The sequence below is a fragment of the Rhinatrema bivittatum genome, chromosome 6, assembly GCF_901001135.1.
Source record: "Rhinatrema bivittatum chromosome 6, aRhiBiv1.1, whole genome shotgun sequence".
NCBI lineage: Eukaryota > Metazoa > Chordata > Amphibia > Gymnophiona > Rhinatrematidae > Rhinatrema > Rhinatrema bivittatum.
Window position 1 is genome coordinate 344,542,350 of NC_042620.1, and position 20,872 is coordinate 344,563,221.

The window sequence follows — 20,872 nt, forward strand, 5'->3', positions numbered from 1 at the left end:
GTCAAGTGCCTTGCCATTCAATAGTGAAATGATGAAAGTGGTCTTGATGGCGTCGGTGGAAAACTGGGTAGGTGTAGCGAAAAATGCATTAAGCATTGATTCACAAATCCTCGACAGAGTTTAGCTCCTCTGCATTTTCCAGTACCTGGGTGGTACTGGAAAATGCAGAGGAGCAGGTGCTGCTTACGGAGCTGGAGGTGCTGGTATGGGTTGGGCTGCAGCTGTCGTTACAGCATCGAGACGTCCATTGAGGCGATCCATGGTGGCTGCCACTACCTTGCGACATTGCTATTGCTGTTGCTGTTGAAGCTTCTGGGCTAACCCAGGAATAGCCCGGAGTCTGGCGAGGTCTGCCGGTCCATGGCCTTGCAAACTGTTGGCTGTTGCCAGCCGGAATGTGGACCCTTAGGCTGAGGTGAGGTGGGGCTATCAGGTATGATCCACAGGTCCTCATCGTCGGTAGGCAGACTCAAAAGGGAAACAGGAAATCCCCTCACCTGATAGGAAGGAATCTAAGCGTGGCCTGATGTCGGAAGCTGGCAGAAGGTAGGAAGAGTCCAGAGTAGTCCGAATGAAGGCAGGTGGCAGGCAAGCAGGCTGGCCAGGCAATCTGGGTCAGAGGCAGGCAGCAGACATGTAGGCAAAGTCCAAAAGTAATCCGAATCAGGGCAGGCGGCAGGCAAGCAGGCTGGTCAGGCAATCCGGATAAGAGGCAGGCGGGAGACAGGTAGGCAGAGTCGGGTGATCTGGGTCAGAGACAGGCAGGCAGGCAGAGTCAGGCGATCCAGGTCAGAGGCAGGTGGCAGACAGGCAGGCAAAGTCAGGCAATCCAGATAACAGCAAAAGCAGACAGCTAGCAGGAAGACCTGTTGCAAGACAAGGACCGGCAGGCAGGTCCAAAGCTTTAAAGGAGGCTGTCACTGATGTCACTTCCTGGGGCTGGGACACTTCCTGGTCCTAGGCCCCTTTAAGAGGCAGGGCGAGCATCTGGAGGTCCGCCCACACCCGCTTTCCGCGACATCGGAGGTCCTGCAGGGAGAGGTGTCCCGGATCCCCCGTTGAACGACCGCAGGCCCGGCCCGGCCATGTTGGTAAGTCGGGCCGGTTGTGCAGCCGCGCAACATCCTTCTTCCTGAAATAATGTAGGTATCCAGATCCTATGAAGGTGCTAGTAATCCTCAATGTCTTGTTGAAATGTGAGGCTTAAATGCACCTTTGCCAGCAATTTTATGTAACATGAGTCTCAAATATTACAACTCAGTTTATCTCTCTTTATATACTGGATATGTAGGGATCCTGTCAGCTCCCTACTAGAATTTAGACAGAATGTATCATTAGCATAGGGAGTTAACAGAACAATAATGTGAATGTTTGGCTTCCCCATGTAGAAGAGAGTTATTGGTAGGTTCCTCTGGTATATAAAGCCACACCATCATTTTAGGGTGTGGATTTTTTAGTTTCTTTGGTAAAGGCAGCATGTCTTGGCTGTTCGCTGGTTTTTCTGTTTGAGTTAATGCCTCTGTGGAGCTGTTTAGTTGGATGAGAGTTTCTTTCCACCCTTCCAATCCATTTTATATTTTTAAATTAATTTATAGAAGTTTTGAGTACTAATTAAAGAGGGACTCAAGTAAGTAAATGTATTTGCTGCTTTAACATCAAATGGGAGAGGTACCCTTCAAGAAAGAACATTGTCATTTACCTCTAGCATTCCACTATTTAAAGGAGAGAGAGCTTTTGGTTCACCTGTGTGTTTCATGCCTCCAGCAGAAGAACGATTACCTGTCCTTGGCTAGATATCCTACTGCTTGCACTTCATTATCCTCATTTTTTCCCAGAAGGACTAGGGGTACATAACAGGGGTTACCAGGTAGAGGCATTGTGTGTTCTTAACATTCTTCTTGCTAACAAGTGAACAGACATAGCTTCTATCCTAAATCATTGCTAGGCCCTCCAGAATTTACATTACCCTTAAAAATCATGAAGGCCCAGGCGATAGTGAAGGCTAACATTTGCCTGTACCTGGGTAGCCTATGTGGGAAAAGGTGGCCTCCTGAGTGATTGACGTGTATTGCAGATATGCATGCAGTAATACAGAGAGATGGAATACACTTAAAAGACAAGTTCTATATTTTGATAAAGAATATTTACCTAATTCACAGTTCTTTCCTTTATACCCTTCATTGCACCAGCACACATAAGCGCTGATGTCATCCTCACACTTGCCTCCGTTTAAGCATGGGTTTGAGTCACATTGATTTCCATCTGTGAAATAAACAATGATTTGAAACAGGAGGAATTAGTACAGCAATAAAGAAACTCATTAACATTTCCTTTGCTTGCTGACAGAAGACAAATACGAATAACAGAGCAATATTGCCCTTTCCTGTAAGATCTGGGCTGGTTCTTTTACTTGTTGCTTGTACATTAGAACCTGATTGGAGAATTACCTGCCTTTTACCTGTGATCTTTCCTCTACAAAATTTTGTAAGTCTCATCTCGACATGAGCTTAGGGAAATCAAAAGAACTTCAACTGCCAAGAGGAAATGCAAATGTCTGCTTTCCAAACACAATCAGAGTTGACTTTGAAAAGCTTTGCAGTGCCTTAAAGGTCATTCTTCATCCAGAATGATATGAAAATACATTCCTTACAGCTCTTTGTCATATTTCTTATGGCCTAGATTTTCAAAATCTAATCTAAACTTGCAGAAGAGCCAATACGGTTTTCTCTGCCAAGTTGTAGAGCTAAGCAATGTTCCTAGTGTTTCAGAAGGCAAGCAGGTATGAAGCAGCCCAGACTGTTGGCATGTCCTTGCTTTGTTAAAACTAAACATACTTAGGGGGCTGTCCTGTTGTTAAAATTGCCCATTAACATGTGTTAACTGCATGCATTATCTGCCAATTTATGCCCAATGTACTACAGGACACAAAGCCTTTACATAAGAACATAAGAAATTCCATACTGGGTCAGACCAAGGGTCCATCAAGCCCAGCATCCTGTTTCCAACAGAGGCCAAAACCAGGCCACAAGAACCTGGCAATTACCCAAACACTAAGAAGATCCCATGCTACTGATGCAATTAATAGCAGTGGCTATTCCCTAAGTAAAATTGATTAATAGCCATTAATGGACTTCTCCTCCAAGAACTTATCCAAACCTTTTTGAACCCAGCTACAATAACTGCACTAACCACATCCTCTGGCAACAAATTCCAGAGCTTAATTGTGCGTTGAGTGAAAGTGTAAATAACCGATTCACATCTATTCGTTCAAGACCTCTCATGATCTTAAAGACCTTTATCATATCCCCCCTCAGCTGTCTCTTCTCCAAGCTGAACAGTCCTAACCTCTTCAGCCTTTCCTCATAGGGGAGCTCTTCCATCCCCTTTATCATTTTGGTTGCCCTTCTCTGTACCTTCTCCATCACAACTATATCTTTTTTTGAGTTGCGGCGACCAGAATTGTACATAGAATTCGAGGTGTGATCTCACCATGGAGCGATACAGAGGCATTATGACATTTTCCATTTTATTAACCATTCCTTTCCTAACAATTCCTAACACTCTGTTTCCTTTTTTGACTGCTACAGAACACTGAGCTGATGATTTTAAAGTATTATCCATTATGATGCCTAGATCTTTTTCCTGGGTGGTAGTTCCTAATATGGAACCCAATATCATGTAACTACAGCAAGGGTTATTTTTCCCTATGTGCAACACCTTTCACTTGTCCACATAAAATTTCATCTGCCATTTGGGTGCCCAATCTTCCAGTTTTGCAAGGTCCTCATGTAATGTATCACAATCTGCTTGTGATTTAACTACTCTGAATAATTTTGTATCATCTGCAAATTTGATAACCTCACTCGTCGTATTCCTTTCCAGATCATTTATATATATATAACTGAAAAGCAGGTATAGATCCCTGAGGCACTCCACTGTTTACCCTTTTCCACTAAGAAAATTGACTATTTAATCCTACTCTCTGTTTCCGGTCTTTTAACCAGTTTGTAATCCATGAAAGGACATCGCTTCCTATCCCATGACTTATGTTTTCTTAGAAGCCTCTCATGAGAGATTTTGTCAAACGCCTTCTGAAAATCCAAATACACTATAGATACCGGTTCACCGTTATCCACATGTTTATTAACCCCTTCAAAAAATAAAGCAGATTTGTGAGGCAAGACTTCCCTTGGGTAAATCCATGTTGACTGTGTTCCATTAAACCATGTCTTTCTATATGCTCTGTGATTTTTATCTTTAGAATAGTTTCCACTAGGGATGTGAATCGTTTTTTGACGATTTAAAATATCGTCCGATATATTTTAAATCATCAAAAATCGTTAGAGCCGCGATACAATAACAATTCCCCCGATTTATCATCAAAAAATCGTAAATCGGGGAAAGGGGGAGGGGAAGGGGGAGGGCGGGAAAACCAGCACACTAAAACAACCCTAAAACCCACCCCGACCCTTTAAAATAAATCCCCCACCCTCCCGAACCCCCCCCCAAATGCCTTAAATTACCTGGGGTCCAGAGGAAGGGTCCTGGTGTGATCTTTTACTCTCAGACCTCTGGTGCTTGTAGAAATGGCGCCGGCGCTACCTTTGGTTTTTCCGTACGTAAAAACGATTCGCGGCAGGAGATCGCTCCCGGACCCCCGCTGGACCCCCAGGGACTTTTGGCCAGCTTGGGGGGGGGGCCTCCTGACCCCCACAAGACATGCCAAAAGTCCAGCGGGGGTCCGGAATGACCTCCTGCAGTCGAATCGTGTTGTCTATGGCTGGCGCCATTTTGCGCAAAATGGCGCCGGCCGTAGACAACACGATTCGACTGCACACAGAGCAATCTCAGTTGTAGTGTACAGCAAGGCACTGCACTGTGTGTCTGTGTATGTGTGTAGTTTTCCACAGTCACATATATTGGTACAGTGGTGTTCTTTTAATCCAAATTCCCAGTAGGCATCTGGAGTTTTAAATTTTCTTTGTGCACATACAGCAGTCTCAGTTGTAGTGTACAGCAAGGCACTACACTGTGTGTCTGTGTAGTTTTCCACACTCACATATATTGGTACAGAGGTGTTCAGTCACCAATAAAGAAATAAATTCTTTAATCCATGATGTCAGGGAAAGGTAGATGTGGTTGAGTGATTGGGACTGGCAGAGGAGGCACTTCAAAAGGCAGTGCCAGTCCCCCATTAAAGTTAAAAAGGGAGCTGTTCCAATCTAAAATCTCTGGAGGGGCAGACAGTTCTATCCAGAAAAAACTGAAATTTAAAGATGATGTACCGCCACCACCTGTTTCTGACCCTGTTGTTTTGGAGGTGAGAGAAGGGGAGACTGAGTCATGCAAGACAAAAGGATGAGACCCAAAAGCAGCAGTGCGACAGCAGACTCTAGTTAGCACTGACAATGTAGTGCAGACACTGTTTGCTTCTGATTCCAATGAAGAATCATTTTGTGGGATTCTCATCATCAGAAATGGAAGAATTAATAGCTGAAGGTTTAGGAGGAGGAGGTTTAGTTCTGTCAGCCTCCACTTCAGTGCTGGAGGGGAGAGATGAAACTGATGATGATGAGGAGGAAGAGCAGTCAGCACAGGCTCAGTGTGACTGATGCCCCTGGCATTACTTCTCAGGGTGCACCCACTACTTCAACTCCAGTGCCAGCATCCACACTGAAGGCTATAGAGAAGGGATCACGAAAGAAATCTGGAGCCACTTTAAAGTGAGGGAGGACCCGTGTTTTTCTCAGTGTATTAGCAGAGGCAAGCAAATGGGACATCTAACTAATTTTGGCATAATGCATCATATGCAGAAGGAACACCCAACAGTACTGCCATCTGGGGATGGTCACAGTACCAGTCAGGGGACCCCTTTTTCCAGGCAGCGTAACGTGGTTGAAAAGGAGCAGAGTCATCCCTCACCCTCAGAGCCTTCTAGCAGTTAGGTGGCAGGCCCCCTACCATGTGTCAGAAGTGACAACCCACCATGGAGGAAATGGGGTAGTGTTCGGTAATGCTATCCCAGGGAAGGAGGCAGGCAGCCTCAAAAATTGTAATCAGGAGCATTGGGGAAATGATAGCTCTTGATGACCAGCCCTTGCAGGTAGTGGAGAATGTGGGTTTCAAGCATTTACTGAAGGTCTTAGTTCCAAATTACAAAGTTTCCTCCAGAACCACATTTAGCAGAAAGGTCATCCCCAGCCTCTACAACCAGTGTTGCAGTCGCATCCAAGCGCTGCTAGCTAAGGCAGAAGGGAGTGTGCATTTTACCTGCGATATCTGGCCCGCCATGAATGCTGCATACTCTTACCTCTCCCTGACAGCACACTGGTGGGACCTGGCAGGGGAAGGTAGCAGCTCTATTAGTGAACAAGTATCAGTGTGGAGGTGGGCTTTACTGCACATCCATCTGATGGACGATGCCCATACCTCAGCCAATATTCTAGCATGCATTAAACAGATGCTGGTGGGCAGACAGCTACACCAGAGAAACAGGAATCTTCAGGCAGGGTTCTTTGTCACAGATAATGGTGCAAACATGATAAAGGCAATATCTGACAGGGGCTTTCAGAACATCTGATGTTTTGCACACACTCTGCACCTGGTAGTGAAGTCAGCTCTGGGGTTGGAGTCCAATCACCGAGAGAATGAATACCTGCATACGTTAATAAACAAGTGCAGGAACATAGCAGCTCACTTCCACTGAAGTGTGAAGGCAGGTTAGGTTCTCCGTGAAAAGCAGATTGATTTGACGATGCCTCACAAGCGTCTCATTCAAGACATTGGCACCCGGTGGAATTCCACCTATATGATGCTGCAGAGGTTAGTGGAGCAGTAGACACTCCTTCATGACCTTTCTGTGGAAATGGACATAGGGCAGTCATGAGTCAGCTGGTAAAAATCCTGCAGCCCTTCAAGGTTGCCACGGAGGAGCTGAGTTCCAGAAGTGCCACCTTGGCTGACATCATCCCTATAGTAATTTTCTGGAGGAAAATTTGGAGGGCTTTAAACATAGAAAGAGGGAATGGCAGCAGAGGTGCTGCATTGTCTGGACATTTTGCAGAAGCAGGTACAAGAGAAATTAGGACCTTTAACAAAAAACCACAGATATATGCTTGCCACAGTCTGTGATCCCCTGTAAAAGTGAAACTCGCCCTACAGTCCGATTGTCTCACATTTGTGAAGAACCTGCTGTCAGTAAACATGCGTGAACAGGAGCACCATAGGCAGAGACAGATTAGGCATGAAGCAGAGGAGGAAACAGCGGACACTTCAGAGAGTAGTGCAAACTGAAGCAGGAGCAGCTCTCTGTCAGCAATAGCTAGTTCTTCCTCCTCCACTTCAGTATGCCAAAGCCATGTTGCCCCTAAAACATCATCTGTTCTGGCACGGGCTAGAGTGAAAGCAGCTGGCAAGAAGGACTCTCAGCCCACCCAAGCAAAGGAGACACCAGCAGAAATGTCAGTGAATTGGTATCTCACAGAGCCCATAGAGGACATGCAGACAGATCCGCTGGCATATTGGGCACACAAGGCCACTGTCTGGCCACACCTATCCAAAGTGGCTCAGCGATATCTGTCATGTCCACCAACCAGTGTGCCCAGTGAACGTGTATTTTCAATGACAGGGGATATCATGAGCCCTCATCGCTCAAGGCTGGCACCAGAGTTGATGGAAATGCTAGTGTTTTTGAAAATAAACATGTCTTTTCTTGGTTTTCCAGATTTTCCCTGTGAATGGCAAGGTGAATAAAAGCAATTTAAAGCCTTGCAGCAGCTCTGACTGCCTCATATGCTCCAGATAATATCAGCACATGTACCTTACCTCAACCGCTGTGCCTGTCTGTCCACTGCCAGCCCTTACATCACTACAAGGGCCTGACCCCAAATGCTGTGCCTGTCTGTCCAGCCCTTACACATCACTACATCTTCCAGACCCATCAGAAGCGCTTACAAAGGATCTCTGTATGCACCACCAGCAAAATCACTATTAAGAAAGAGAGCACTATCAATAGCAGGTCCACACCAATGGAACGCACTTCCACCAGACTTACGCCTTGAACCCAGCCTACCTGAGTTTAAAAAACAACTAAAAACTTGGCTCTTTAGACAAGCGTTCCCAGACTCATAATGTAACTAGGCTTCCTGACCTCCTTCCTTTACCCTCCATTCCCACACTACCCATTGCTCATTGCCCAATCAATCCTTTGACAGGCTATTCAGCTCCAGAATTTCTCCAGCCATAACATTAATTCCATTAATGCAATCACCATTATTGTCTCTTCAAGACATACTGTTGTAACCATTACTGTATAGTGGGGATCCCATGGCCTATCTGTTTCTTACTCATGTTGATTGGAGCCACTTACTTTGATCTATTTATTTAACTGTTTAATATGTTTATTTGTTACTGTAAATAAGCCATGTTTAACTGTTTTAATGTAAAAAGTTTTAAAGTTTTAATGCAATGTAATGTAAATTTAAATGTTTTAATATAAAAAGCCCCGGCCAGACAAGCCCCGGGCGAGTTCCCGTTCTCTGTAAACCGGATTGATTTGTATCTCATACAGGAATTTCGGTATAGAAAAATTAAAAATAAATAAATAATAAATAAATACAAGGGCCTAACCTCAAATTCTGTGCCTGTCTATCCAGCCCTTACGTCACTACAAGGGCCTGACCTCAACTGATTACCTGCCCATCCAGCCCTTACATCACTACAAGGGCCTGACCCCAAATGTTGTGCCTGTCTGTCCAGCCCTTTCGTCACTACAAAGGCCTGACCCCAAACGCTGTGCCTATCTGTCCACTGTCAGCCCTAACATCACTACAAATGCCCGACCTCAACTGATGTGCCTGCCCATCCAGCCCTTACATCACTACAAGGGCCTGACCCAAACACTGTGTCTGTCTGAGTTTAGTTCTAGTATCTCTAATTTCAGTTTCATGTATTTGTGCATTACTTCTTTCCAGAATATTCTTTTTCCTGTTTAGCAACATTTGGAATATAAAAACATAAAAAGCTGACTTAAGATGTTTGGAGCTTGCATATTTCATTTTTTCATGACCTTCATAATATGGGCCATTTTTCCTAAATCTTTCTTGGGTTTCTAGTACTATAGAAAACTGGTGGTAGTTGTACTCTAGTTTATCCTCTGTGTTCCCATAGTTTACAGAGGCACTGTGTAGGGTACAAAGTCAACATAGGTTGATATCGTAGATTTGGACTTGAGTAGCAGTTTTCTTATTTCTGAGAGCACTTCAAGTTCCTTTGTCATCAGCTGAAGTGCATTAGGACAGTTAATAGCTTCTGGGTATTCACAAATAATCTCCAGCTCAGTTCTTGCTTCACAAATGGCAGTCTCTCTATTGCTCTAAAAGCATCCTCTGTTGAATTATCTTTCACAAATGAAAAAGATGCCATTTTCTTCTGGCAGTGAACCAGTTCAGGAAGAAGTGACAGAACAAACTACAACATACCTGCACAAAGGAATGGGAACTCTCCCTGGTGTAGCCTATTTCTTAGTACCCGCTGGCACATGTTGAACCACTGTTCACATGGAAACCTTCCCTACTTCGCCACACTTTGAAGGCTCAGGCCCCACTCTTGGGCAAACCCATTCCAGGGAGCCCTTTCCTGTGCAAAGGAAAGGGAACTCTCCCTAGGTCTCGCCTATCTCTTAACACCCGCTGACACATGGTGAACCGCTGTTCACATGGAAACCTCCTCCACGTCGCAACACTTTCAGAGTCTCGTTCTCCACTCTGGGGCAAACCCATTCCAGGGAGCCCTTTCTTGCACAAAGGAAAGGGAACTCTCCCCAGGTGTTGCCTATCTCTTAACACCCACTGACCCATGTTGAACCGCTGTTCACATGGAAACCTCCTCCACTTCGCCACACTCTTGGGGCAAACCCACTTTGCCCACTCTTGGGGCAAACCCATTTCAGGGAACCCTTTCCTGTGCAAAGGAAAGGGAACTCTCACTGGGTGTCGCCTATCTCTTAACACCCACTGACACATGTTGAACCGCTGTTCACATGGAAACCTCCTCTGCCTCAGCCTTCAAAATTCTCGTTTGTATATCTGCTACGTCCACCAGATTTTAAAAGACCAGCGAGAGCTCACTAGATGCCAATAGAACCACCACACTCTAGGGGCGAACCCATTCTAGGGAGCCCTTTCCTGCACAAAGGAAAGGGAACTCTCCCCGGGGCTCTTGTTTGAATATTTGCTACTACCACCAAGATCTGCACCCGCAGCAGCTCCACCTCACCCAGGCACAGTTCATCGTTTCAGGTCCTAGCACGCATGTTAGACTCCTTGGTCCGTGTTTCAAGATGGGTCGGGTGGACAGTATGCCCGCATGCAGGGGCCCTGTCCCCGTTCACCCTGCTCCCCTCTTCTTGGGTTCTATCTGAGAAGCTTGTTTGCTGTTTGAGCTCTCTCAGAGTGTCTCAAATCTTTATTTAATTGCAATTGCTAGTTTGCTACAATTGCTGAGAAAGATATTTGTTCTTTTTTGTTGCTGTGCCTGCCAGGCAGCCATGTTTTTTTTACTGCACGTTTTTTTATTCAACTACTTGTTGACTATCGGTCTCGTGCCGGTATTTAGCCTTAGATGGAGTTTACCACCCACTTTCAGCTGCATTCACAAAAAACCTGACTCCGAGAAGACCTCGTCCCAGCACGCCAGGGGCCACTACTACCGGCCTAACACCATCCGAGGGCTGAGCCTCGTCTTGTCTTGCCTCCTTGTCTTTCCTCTATCAACACCACAGTGACCAGACTACCTCAGCTCTGCCAGCCTGTCTTTCCCCTATCAACTTTGTGCCACTCTGCCTTGCTGTCATACACCAGACGACTCACTCTACTCCTTGTGGTGTTCTTGCCACTATCATGGTTCCTCAGTGTGTTGGTGCTAGTCTTTCTGCTGCTTTGTCCCTTTATTGGTGCCTTGTGGTATTTTCTGCCACTCTTTCTGCTTGCTATGTTCCCCCTTCATTGTGCTGTAGGATGTTGATGCCACTTGTCTTGCCACTTTGCCTGTCGTGCTGCCTTAGAGGGTTCATGCAACTGTTAACGGTGCTCTCTTTTGAAGCTGTGGTCATTTAGTTTCTGCTTTGCCGTGCATACAATGTTTAATAATGTGATGTCAGTGAGCTTTTAGTTCGCTGGGACAAAGTGATCAAAAGATGAGCTATTAAGTGAGATTCTCTCTTGTAGAAAATTTGTTTTGATTTTTTGTGAACATCAATTGCTGAAGGATAGAATATTTGTCTTATTATGATACTTATTTACTACCAACATATGGTATTTTGTCTTTTAGTTTCTGTGAAACTAAAACTTGTTTGTCTGTATTTCGTCAATTTTTGTTTTTATTATGTATGTATATTTTGTACATCGCCTAGGCCTTCTAGTGTTAGGTGATTAACAAATTTTAATAAATGAAATGAAAAAATGATGTGTTTTTGACACTCGCTGCTGCTTTGCACCTTTGTTAAAGCACTCTTGCCACTCCTGGTACCCCTTTGCCCCTTTATAGTGCCTTAGGCTATTCATGCCACTTTGGTGCCACAGTCTAAGTGCCTTGGAGCACTTTTTTCATTCTGATGATTGCTCCCCAGTCATTTTATCAGAATTAATAAGAAAACTTCAATTCTGCAGCCAAAAATAGGCTGCAAATACTTCCCCCATTGACTTTAATGAATGAATTTAATAAACAAATTGTTTTGTTTTTCCTATGAAACGAATTGTGGTCCCCATGAAACGAAAATACGAAACAAAACAAATTTTCTCCTTCTGCACATCCCTAGAATGCACAGAGCTCGGAGCTGGAGGAGAAGGGCACAGATAAGAGCATATAATTATGAAGAACTATAATTAAAAGTTTGTGGTCCTGGTGGTTGAGAGCAAATTGCATTACTTCATGAAGACTGTGCTAACCTATATTAATAATTAATGAGTTGCTTTGCAAGTATTTGCATGCTAAACTACTCATTTCCATATTTTCCGTTATTTTCAGACATGCATTCTAGCTTTCAACTCTGTGTTAAGTAATTCATGTGTTTAGAATACATTAATACTTGTGGCATTGTTTAATATACATTAGTACATAGATTGCTAAGGATACTGTTTGTATCCCGCTGGCCTGTGATTTTCAGCTCACATCTGCTAAGTTTAAAGGTTAGAATTCCTATTTTATGCACTTGATTGCATGTGGTTAATATAGGATGTAAATGCTCAGAAGAACTGTATCTATGAAGTTATCGTACCAGTAGCAAATTTGCAGTTTTTGGAGAATAATGGTTTTGTAACTGCTTCATTAGATGTAAATAAAACATTCTGAGCTTTGAATGCTGTTCTCCCTGTGCAGTAAATAAGTTCACATATATTACCTGTAAGCATTAAACTGAATACAAGAGGGCTGGAAGTGTCAGAGCAGCCACACATTCATCTGGATTGTGCATTTAAGCACTTTTGGTAACACTTCAAAGTGTCCAGGATGCAAGTTTGGATGTAAAACTAATCTAAAAGAACTGCATGGGTTTACTGTATTTCTAATTTTGGATTAATTAGATGGTGAAAAGTCTATAAATATCATATGAAGGTCCAAATCAATGCTCTTCAATTAACTAAATCAGGTTTTTCATAGGAGAGATTTGTTGTGCGTCCCGGCCGCTTACGTGCCGCGACCGGGCCTGCTCACCTCGCGCTGCCTTCCATAAGTGCTGGCCTGGCTGCTGCCGCCAATGCCTGTCGCTCACCACGGCCTTCTCCAGCGTCCTCGTCCCTGCAGGCCTCGCAGCAGAGCTCCCGACGGGGCTCCGCGTCTTCGGCCGCCTCGGCCCCGCCCCTAGGCACACATGGCCAACATCCAGTCTTTTAACTGGGCAAGCACGGGAAAACCGAGGGAGGCACATATGGATTAGAGATGTGCATTCGTTTATGACGAATTAGGCATTTTCAACGAAATTGCCTAATTCATCGTGGTTCGGAGGCCCTGCCCCCGAAACATTTTCCCCGAACTATGAGAAAAATTTGTTTTTCGGGTTTGTACAGGGGGAGGGGCACATTTTATTTTTTTAAATAAAAAAACACTGCAAGGATTAAAATTTAGTATAATACAACCCCCCCCCCCCCCCCCCCACCATCCCGATCCCTCCCCAAGACTTACCAACATCCCTGGTGGCCCAGCGGGGTCCCATGAGCGATTTGTCCCTCTGTGTGGTCTGGCCTGCCTCGCTCAAAATAGCGCCGATAGCCTCTGACCTACTATGTCACAGGGGCTACCGGTGCCATTGGTCAGCCCCTGTCACATGGCCATCGGCGCCATCTTGTGCTCCTACCATGTGATAGGGGCTGACCAATGGTACTGGTAGCCTCTGTGACATAGTATGGGCAAAGGCTATCGGCACCATTTTGATTACTGGCAGCCGATGGTAAGATCACTCCTGGTCCCCCAGCTGGACCCCCAGGAACTTTTGGCAAGTCTTGGGGGGGGGGGGGGGGGTAGGAGCACAAGATGGTGCTGATGGCCATGTGACAGGGTCTGACCAATGGCACCGGCAGCCCCTGTGACATAGTAGGTCAGAGGCTATCGGCGCCAATTTGAGCGAGGCAGGCCAGACTGCACGTAAGGACAAATCGCTCGCGGGACCCCGCTGGACCACCAGGGATGTTGGTAAGTTTTGGGGAGGGATTGGGATGGTGGGGGGGGGGGGTTGTATTTAATGTTTTATAGTAAATTTTAATGTTTGGGGTGGGTTTTTTAGAGCTTCGTTTTCCTGCATCATTTTTTGGGCCAGTTTCGTTTTTCCCGCTTAGTTTTTTGTTTGTTTTTCCCGCTTAGTTTTTTGTTCATTTTTCCAAAAAACTAACCGAGGAAAAACGAACTTTACCCGAAGTGTCCGACTCAAAAAACGACCCGGTAGTAAAAAACGAAGCTCATCTCTAATATGGATGACATCACAAGAGCCCTGTATATAAGGCAGGGCTCAAACTCCTGAACCCTGCCTTGGCAATCAGGTCAACACCATTGGTGCGCTAGTTTGCATTTGTGTTCCAGTGTCTCCTGTTCCAGTGTCTCCGTGTTCCTGTGGCTCCGTGTGTTCCTGTATCCTTCTCAGGTAGTACCTCTTCGGACTGATCTTTGGTACTGACCATTCTCTTGCCTGCCGCCTGGAATCGACCCTCACTTTCCTTGACTACGCCCGGACTGATTCTGGTATTGACCCCTGCTTTGGCTGACTTCTCTTGGACTGATACTCTGGCTCTGACCCTTGCACTTCACTCGGACACTCTCTTCTGGCCTACTGTGACCATGGCTCACCAATGAAAAAATCTATTACACCCATTTTGTACAAATTACACTGGCTGCCAATCAAACACAGAATAAAATATAAAATATTATCACTATTACATACACTTATAAATAACCAAGATACTATTTGGCTGTGCACCTCCTTGCGTTTCTATAAACCAGCAAGAAATCTCAGATCTATGAGTAAAAACCTGCTAGAGGTTCCAACAATACGAATTGCCAGATTGAATGTTACAGAGAGGGTGTTTTCTGTGGCAGGGCCTATATTATGGAACTCTCTTCGTTAAGGCAAATCACTGATGTCAAAGAATTCAAAAAAGCAATAAAAACATATCTTTTTAAAGAAGCTTTTGTAACTATGAACCAATAACAACCCAACACTCTAATTGCATATTTATTTGATTGCTGTATTTAGGTTTTCGGCCTCTTCATTCTTTCTGACTGTCTGTTGTTTTAGTAATTTAAGTATAGGGAACATAGTTATGGCATACTAAGTCATTTATTGGAAACATAGGGTCTTATTATTATGAATTGTATTTTTCTCCTACTGATATTTGTATTTTTATTTAATTTATTAATATTTAATTTAATTTTTTTTAAGTTTATGTACTCTGTCTATATTTTATTATTTTAGGATTTTATTATTTTTATTTTATTATTATTGTAAACTGTTTTGCTCAATATGATATTGTTAAAGACGGTAATAGAAATGCCTTAAATAAATAAATAAATAATACAAAAATAAAATAAACCTGCTTGGAAACCAACCACGGCTTCCACTTGGCTAGACCCACAGGCGCTGCCTGTCTAATGCGGAGAACCTTCCTGAACTGTTGCCTCCCTGAGGTCTCCGGAGCTTCCAGTTCAGGTCTAGCCCATCCACTCTTCATCCACCGTGCACCCTTGCTTGTGGTGGGCACACCCCTCTGGGAGACCACCAGAAGCCCACCTAAGTCCAGGTACCCAAGGGCTCAACTGCAGAAACCCAGGATTGTTATTGGTGAAGCTCCAGTTAGCCTCTGTCTCCTTGTGTGCTCCGCCTCCTGGTGGCAGGTGCCCTCTGGGTCTGACCAGAGGGCTATACCAATCCTGCACCAGGCCAAGGGTCCACCTCCAGTGCAACAAGATTTTGCAGTCTCTGGGGTGGATTTATCAAAATGCCGTAAGTACTGCATGTGATAGCAAAAGGGGTGTGTTGTATGCTAATATAGCATTAATTACCTGTGCAAAGAGCTAAGTTAGCACAAATTGTGATACCATTTTCAGATTCTGTAATAAGTGCCAGACCTGTTGTATTTCCTTCAACCACCAGGGGACCATTGTTAATGGTGAGTGAGAGAGAGAGAGAGAGAGAGAGAGAGAGAGAGAGAGAGACTGGCCATGATATCATGGCCCATACGTAGGTATTTGTATCCCTATAGAAGGCCCACCTGGTAACTCGAGGTGGGGTTTAGGTAAGCGTGTAGGGGGTTAGGGGCCACTTTGACATTCTACGTGACACCTACGAACAGAACAGTGGTCTCTTGTGAAGATTTGCTGGCCTTTGAAATGAGGAAACTCACTCCAAGATGAGATTTGGGCAAGGTTCTCTCAACCTAGCTTGAGGGACTCTCTATCTGGGTAACATCAAGCTAGGTTGAGAGAACATTGCCCAAATCTCATCTTGGAGTGAGTTTCCTCATGCCGAAGGCCAGCAAATCTTCACAAGAGACCACTGTTCTGTTCGTAGGTGTCATGTAGAATGTCAAATTGGCCCCTAACCCCCTACACTCTTACCTAATCCCCACCTCGAGTTACTAGGTGGGCCTACCATAGGGATACAAATACCTACCTATGGGCCATGACATTATGGCTAGTCTGTCTGTCTGTCTCTCTCTCTCTCTCTCTCTCTCTCTCTCCCTCCCCCCCCCCGGCTCTGGACCCATCAATTCACCTGACATAGGACTTACAGGAGACATCACAAATGGCAATGAAACCTTACCACACAGTGTTATAGCTCTTCACAGACAGGCTAACCCAGCCCACTCTCTGCCCCTAACTCCTCCTATTTTCTGAATTTGCATCGCACCATGCGATAAGCCCTTAACACATGCGAAAACACCTTATCGCATTTTGATAAATGACCCCCTCTGATTGTTAAACATGTATATCTTTATTGGGTGAATTTTAAGAGTTATGCAGGGGGCTGCATGCATAAAATAGCATGTATACCTGTGTAAGTAGCATATATTTTATAAACCTTGAGAGTATGTGCATGCTTGCAGTATCATGTGTAAATTTTAATGAGGTAAAAAGGAGCGTTCTAGGTTAGGTTTGACTAATTCCAGAAACAGTCCAGGTTTTCAGGATATCCACAATGGAAATAAATATGCATGTGATAGATTTGAATACAATGGAGTGCATGCAAATCTATCGCATGCATATTCTATGCAGATATCCTGAAAACCTGGCCTATTGTGGCTCTCGCAGACCGAAGTTGGCCACCCCTTATCTAGGGGCATTCTGGGGCAGAGTTCAGGAATACATGTGCAAGGTGCTATTTTGTAAAACGTATATGTACCTGCACCTGCCAATTGACTGATGTAACTGAAATCTTAAGTGCCCTTTTATTTGTAGTTTTGGGTAGAAGGTTTGGGTGAACTGGTGGGGTTTCAGGGAGAAGTGGTAGAGCACTTCATCTAATGCAGGCAGTGCATGCAAATCTATCTCATTCATATTCATAATAGATATCCTGAAAACCAGGCCTCTTTGTGGCCACCCCTGTGCTAGAGGATCTAGGTGAACTGGTGAAGGTCTGGGTTAACTGGTGGAGGACTTGCTGAGCAGGTGAATCCATGCAAGGAAGTATTTTCACAATGGTATATGTGTATGCTATTTAAAATATCTGCCACCACATTTAATTCTGGGTCATTAGGTGTGTATTGTTACAATTATGTTGTGCCTAAAATATACACAGATATATATTTTTTTAAATGGGAAGTGAAAGCATACGTTTTCCTGCATTACAAAGATATGCATGTACTACAGCATATCTTTTGGTGCAGATACACTGTATTTTATAAAACTGCAGTTCCCGCCATACAGTTTATAAAATACACCAGGGCCAACCTGCACAAGGAAATGGTGTACTGTGGACAGTTTTGAAGTTCAGCAGTATATGCACTGTCCCCAGGCTATACTTTTTTTGTATTATCATTACAGTTTCTGTAAAAAAAAAAGCCAAAAAAAAAGACATCCCTTGGAAATGAAGTGCCCTAATTTGCTAGAAAAATAACATGATGAGAGGGGAAAATGCCATTTACTGCTCCACTATCCTGAATCTCTGTGTACCATTACAAAAACAGGGAATATAGGCATTATTTCCTCCCCAAATATCTATCGTTTTTATATTTTATAAACTGATTTAATCAATAATGGATTATGATGAGAAAGACTTTACCAAACTTACTGGGTCATTCATCAAAATGCGCTAGGACCCTAACGTGTGCAATAAAAAGAGAAAGACCCTGTATAGAGTCAATATGACATGCTATATATGTACCACTGTAAGAGGGGACACTTTCAACTCAGGGCGGGTTGGGGGGGGGGGGGGGTTACATACACAGTCAGAGGAATTAACTGCAAATTTGATATGGCTGATGAATTTCTATCATTTGAATCAATGAAAGGTACCAACAAGAGGAGATGATTTGTACAATGCCGTGTCTGGAACCTTTCATTGATTCAAATGATAGAAATTCATCAGCCATATCAAATTTGCAGTTAATTCCTCTGACTGTGTATGTAACCCCCCCCCCCCCCAAACCAGACCGAGGAAAGTGTCCCCTCTTAACAGCTGCGGTTGTGCCCTACAACCCATGATAATATACCTTCTGTGTTAAAAACAAATTATGTCTGACATGATAATGTGCCATGCATTGTGATATTTATCTATGTGATGCAGTAACTCTACAATTTTTCCTAAACACGCTCATTCTTTTTTTTTTTTTATCGTGGGCACTATTTCTGCTATATTTATTTATAGCAATTTGATGAATCTAGGGGTTAGCAGGCAGTTGGAAATGCCTTAGTTCTTGTCTTGAATTATTGATTCTCATGGCATGGAGTTAAATTTGCATTGCCACAGGACCAGTTATGGCTTATGACTTCTCCTTAACACCTTAGTTCGGTTAGCAATCTCAGACTGAAAAGTATTTTTACTACACTGTGCATTAAAGTCCAGTATTATAAGGAGCATTCTTCACTAAAACCACTTTCCCACCTCAAAAGATGCAGAGAATATATTAAATGGTTACATAATGGAATAGTTAAATGGAGAAGTTATTTAAATTATGCCCATTAAATGTAGCTAAACTTGTGTGTGTTGATTTATTGCCATTGTCTTTTCAAGGGATCCAACCTAAAAAAAAATATCTAAGTTACATCTGCATTCCGTATTATAGATGTACTCATCTTAATTATTAAAGACTTTTAAATGAGATGTTCTGGGCATTCAGCCAAGTATGAAGCAGGATCATTTACTGAGAAACGTGTTCTTAAAATTAGTGTCAGATATTATTTTACATTTATAAGTTGATTTATTGTGTCCCCTCTGCTTGTCTCACATAATACATATTTCAAAGCAGTTACATAAGACCAGGCTCAGGCTCTGCTCCCTGGCTCCATCCAAACCATGAACAGGAAGTCCAGCCTTCCCTCTCAATCCAAAGATATGGTAGCCTTCCTTTTCAAAGAGGATTCATCAGATAGTGCATAGGTACTTTAATGATCTGCACTAAAACTTGTGCAAACATTTTTTTAGCATCACTAAAAAATTAGCATTCCTGCTAAAATGCCACTTAACAAGCTATGTTCTAAATTTTAGCATGTGAGCAGTATAAAATGACTATGATACAGTGAATATGCTAGTGGCGTGCATGTTAAACCATAAAACTATAGCCTCTACGTGTCTGTGCGTTAAACACGTGAGACTATGTTAGAAATAGCATGAAGGGGCTAAATGTTGCATGTACGGTCCTCTTTTCTTCATGGCTCAGCCTGGTTCTGCTTGTCAATGCTTAGAGCAGAAACAGGAAAGTATCTGGACTCAAGGAGAGAAGGCAAAAGAAGAGAAGATACTTCCAAGCAAGGAGAAACCAAGCCAAAAGCACACCTCAGATGTTTTTCAAGAAGAATGACTGGTATGAGAAGATGCCTTGGCCAGCCCTGGCACATTTGTGTCATTGATGGTAGAGAAGGAAATCTACAAAATCAAAGGATGTTTGGCAAATGATGAGAGTCCACAGAGAAGTTCAAATGATGAAGGAAAAGCAAAGTTTTATTCGTCAGTCTTAAAAGGTGCACTGTGGTATTTTTTAAAATTTGCTTTGTTTAAAAAATACCACAGTGCTACCTTCAAAAACTGATGAATAAAACTTTGTTTTTCCTTCATCATTTGAACATCTCTGTGGATTCTCATCATTTGCTAATCATCTTCTTTTTCACTCAACGCACAATAAAGCTCTGGAATTTGTTGCCAGAGGATGTGGTTAGTGCAGTTAGTGTAGCTGGGTTCAAAAAAGGTTTGGATAAGTTCTTGGAGGAGAAGTCCATTAACGGCTATTAATCAAGTTTACTTAGGGAATAGCCACTGCTATTAATTGCATCAGTAGCATGGGATCTTCTTAGTATTTGGGTAATTGCCAGGTTCTTGTGGCCTGGTTTGGCCTCTGTTGGAAATAGGATGCTGGGCTTGATGGACCCTTGGTTTGACCCAGCATGGCAATTTCTTATGTTCTTATCCATTGATTTTGAGAAATATCCGATATGGCTGTTTGCTTTGTCACATGCTTTGCTGTGCAGAGAAGGGAATCTGCCAACTGTCAGTGAGAAGGACATTGGCATCTGTCCACCTGTCCCCCCCCCATGATCAGTTTATAGTGTTTGTTTGGGCAGGAACAGCTCAGTGACCGCTGTCTATGCTGAAGTCACAGAATGCTGCTAGCCATAACAATGTCAGCCAGGATAGGTCAGGCCTTAGCAAGTTTGAGCTAAATAGCTCATGGAGGAGACATACCACACTATTTAACACACATCCACTAATTCCTAATTTGCATGCGCATACACACTAATATCTTTTCAGACCAGTTTAGCATGCATGCTAAACCAGTGGTGCATAGCACACTATTTTTAGCATGTGTTAAACAGCCTTGATGTGCAATCTAAAGTTTAATGCCCAGGTCCCTAAATCTTCTGATGTGAATATTTGTCTGTTATTATTTGTACTGAAGTTCTTTTTGGATGACCCTAGATTTACTAGCAATAATGCTAATTTATAGAACACCATCAGTATGCGTGAAATGGTGCAAAATAAATTACATGGTTTCAATGTAACTTCATCATAATGTTTGTAGTCTAAATTTGAGCACAGGCTAATTAACTATCTTGCTGAAGGTTACACATGGAGAAGTAAACAGAAATCAAACTAGGATTCCTAGCTCTGTATAATAAGGTAAATCATTTATACTAGATATGCTTCAGAAAACCTCCATCTGATGTAAGGGAATCTTAC

At 43.4% G+C, this 20,872-nt stretch overlaps 1 protein-coding gene across 2 annotated transcripts in view; it reads right to left on the bottom strand.

Moving 5' to 3' along the window:
* F9 (coagulation factor IX) overlaps positions 1-20,872 on the bottom strand; it is a 124,865-nt gene that overhangs the window by 48,594 nt on the left and 55,399 nt on the right. For both annotated transcript variants that reach the window (XM_029607778.1, XM_029607777.1), the window contains exon 4: positions 2,149-2,262. In XM_029607778.1, coding sequence (XP_029463638.1) covers positions 2,149-2,262 — 114 coding nt within the window. The remainder of the gene's footprint in view (positions 1-2,148; positions 2,263-20,872) is intronic.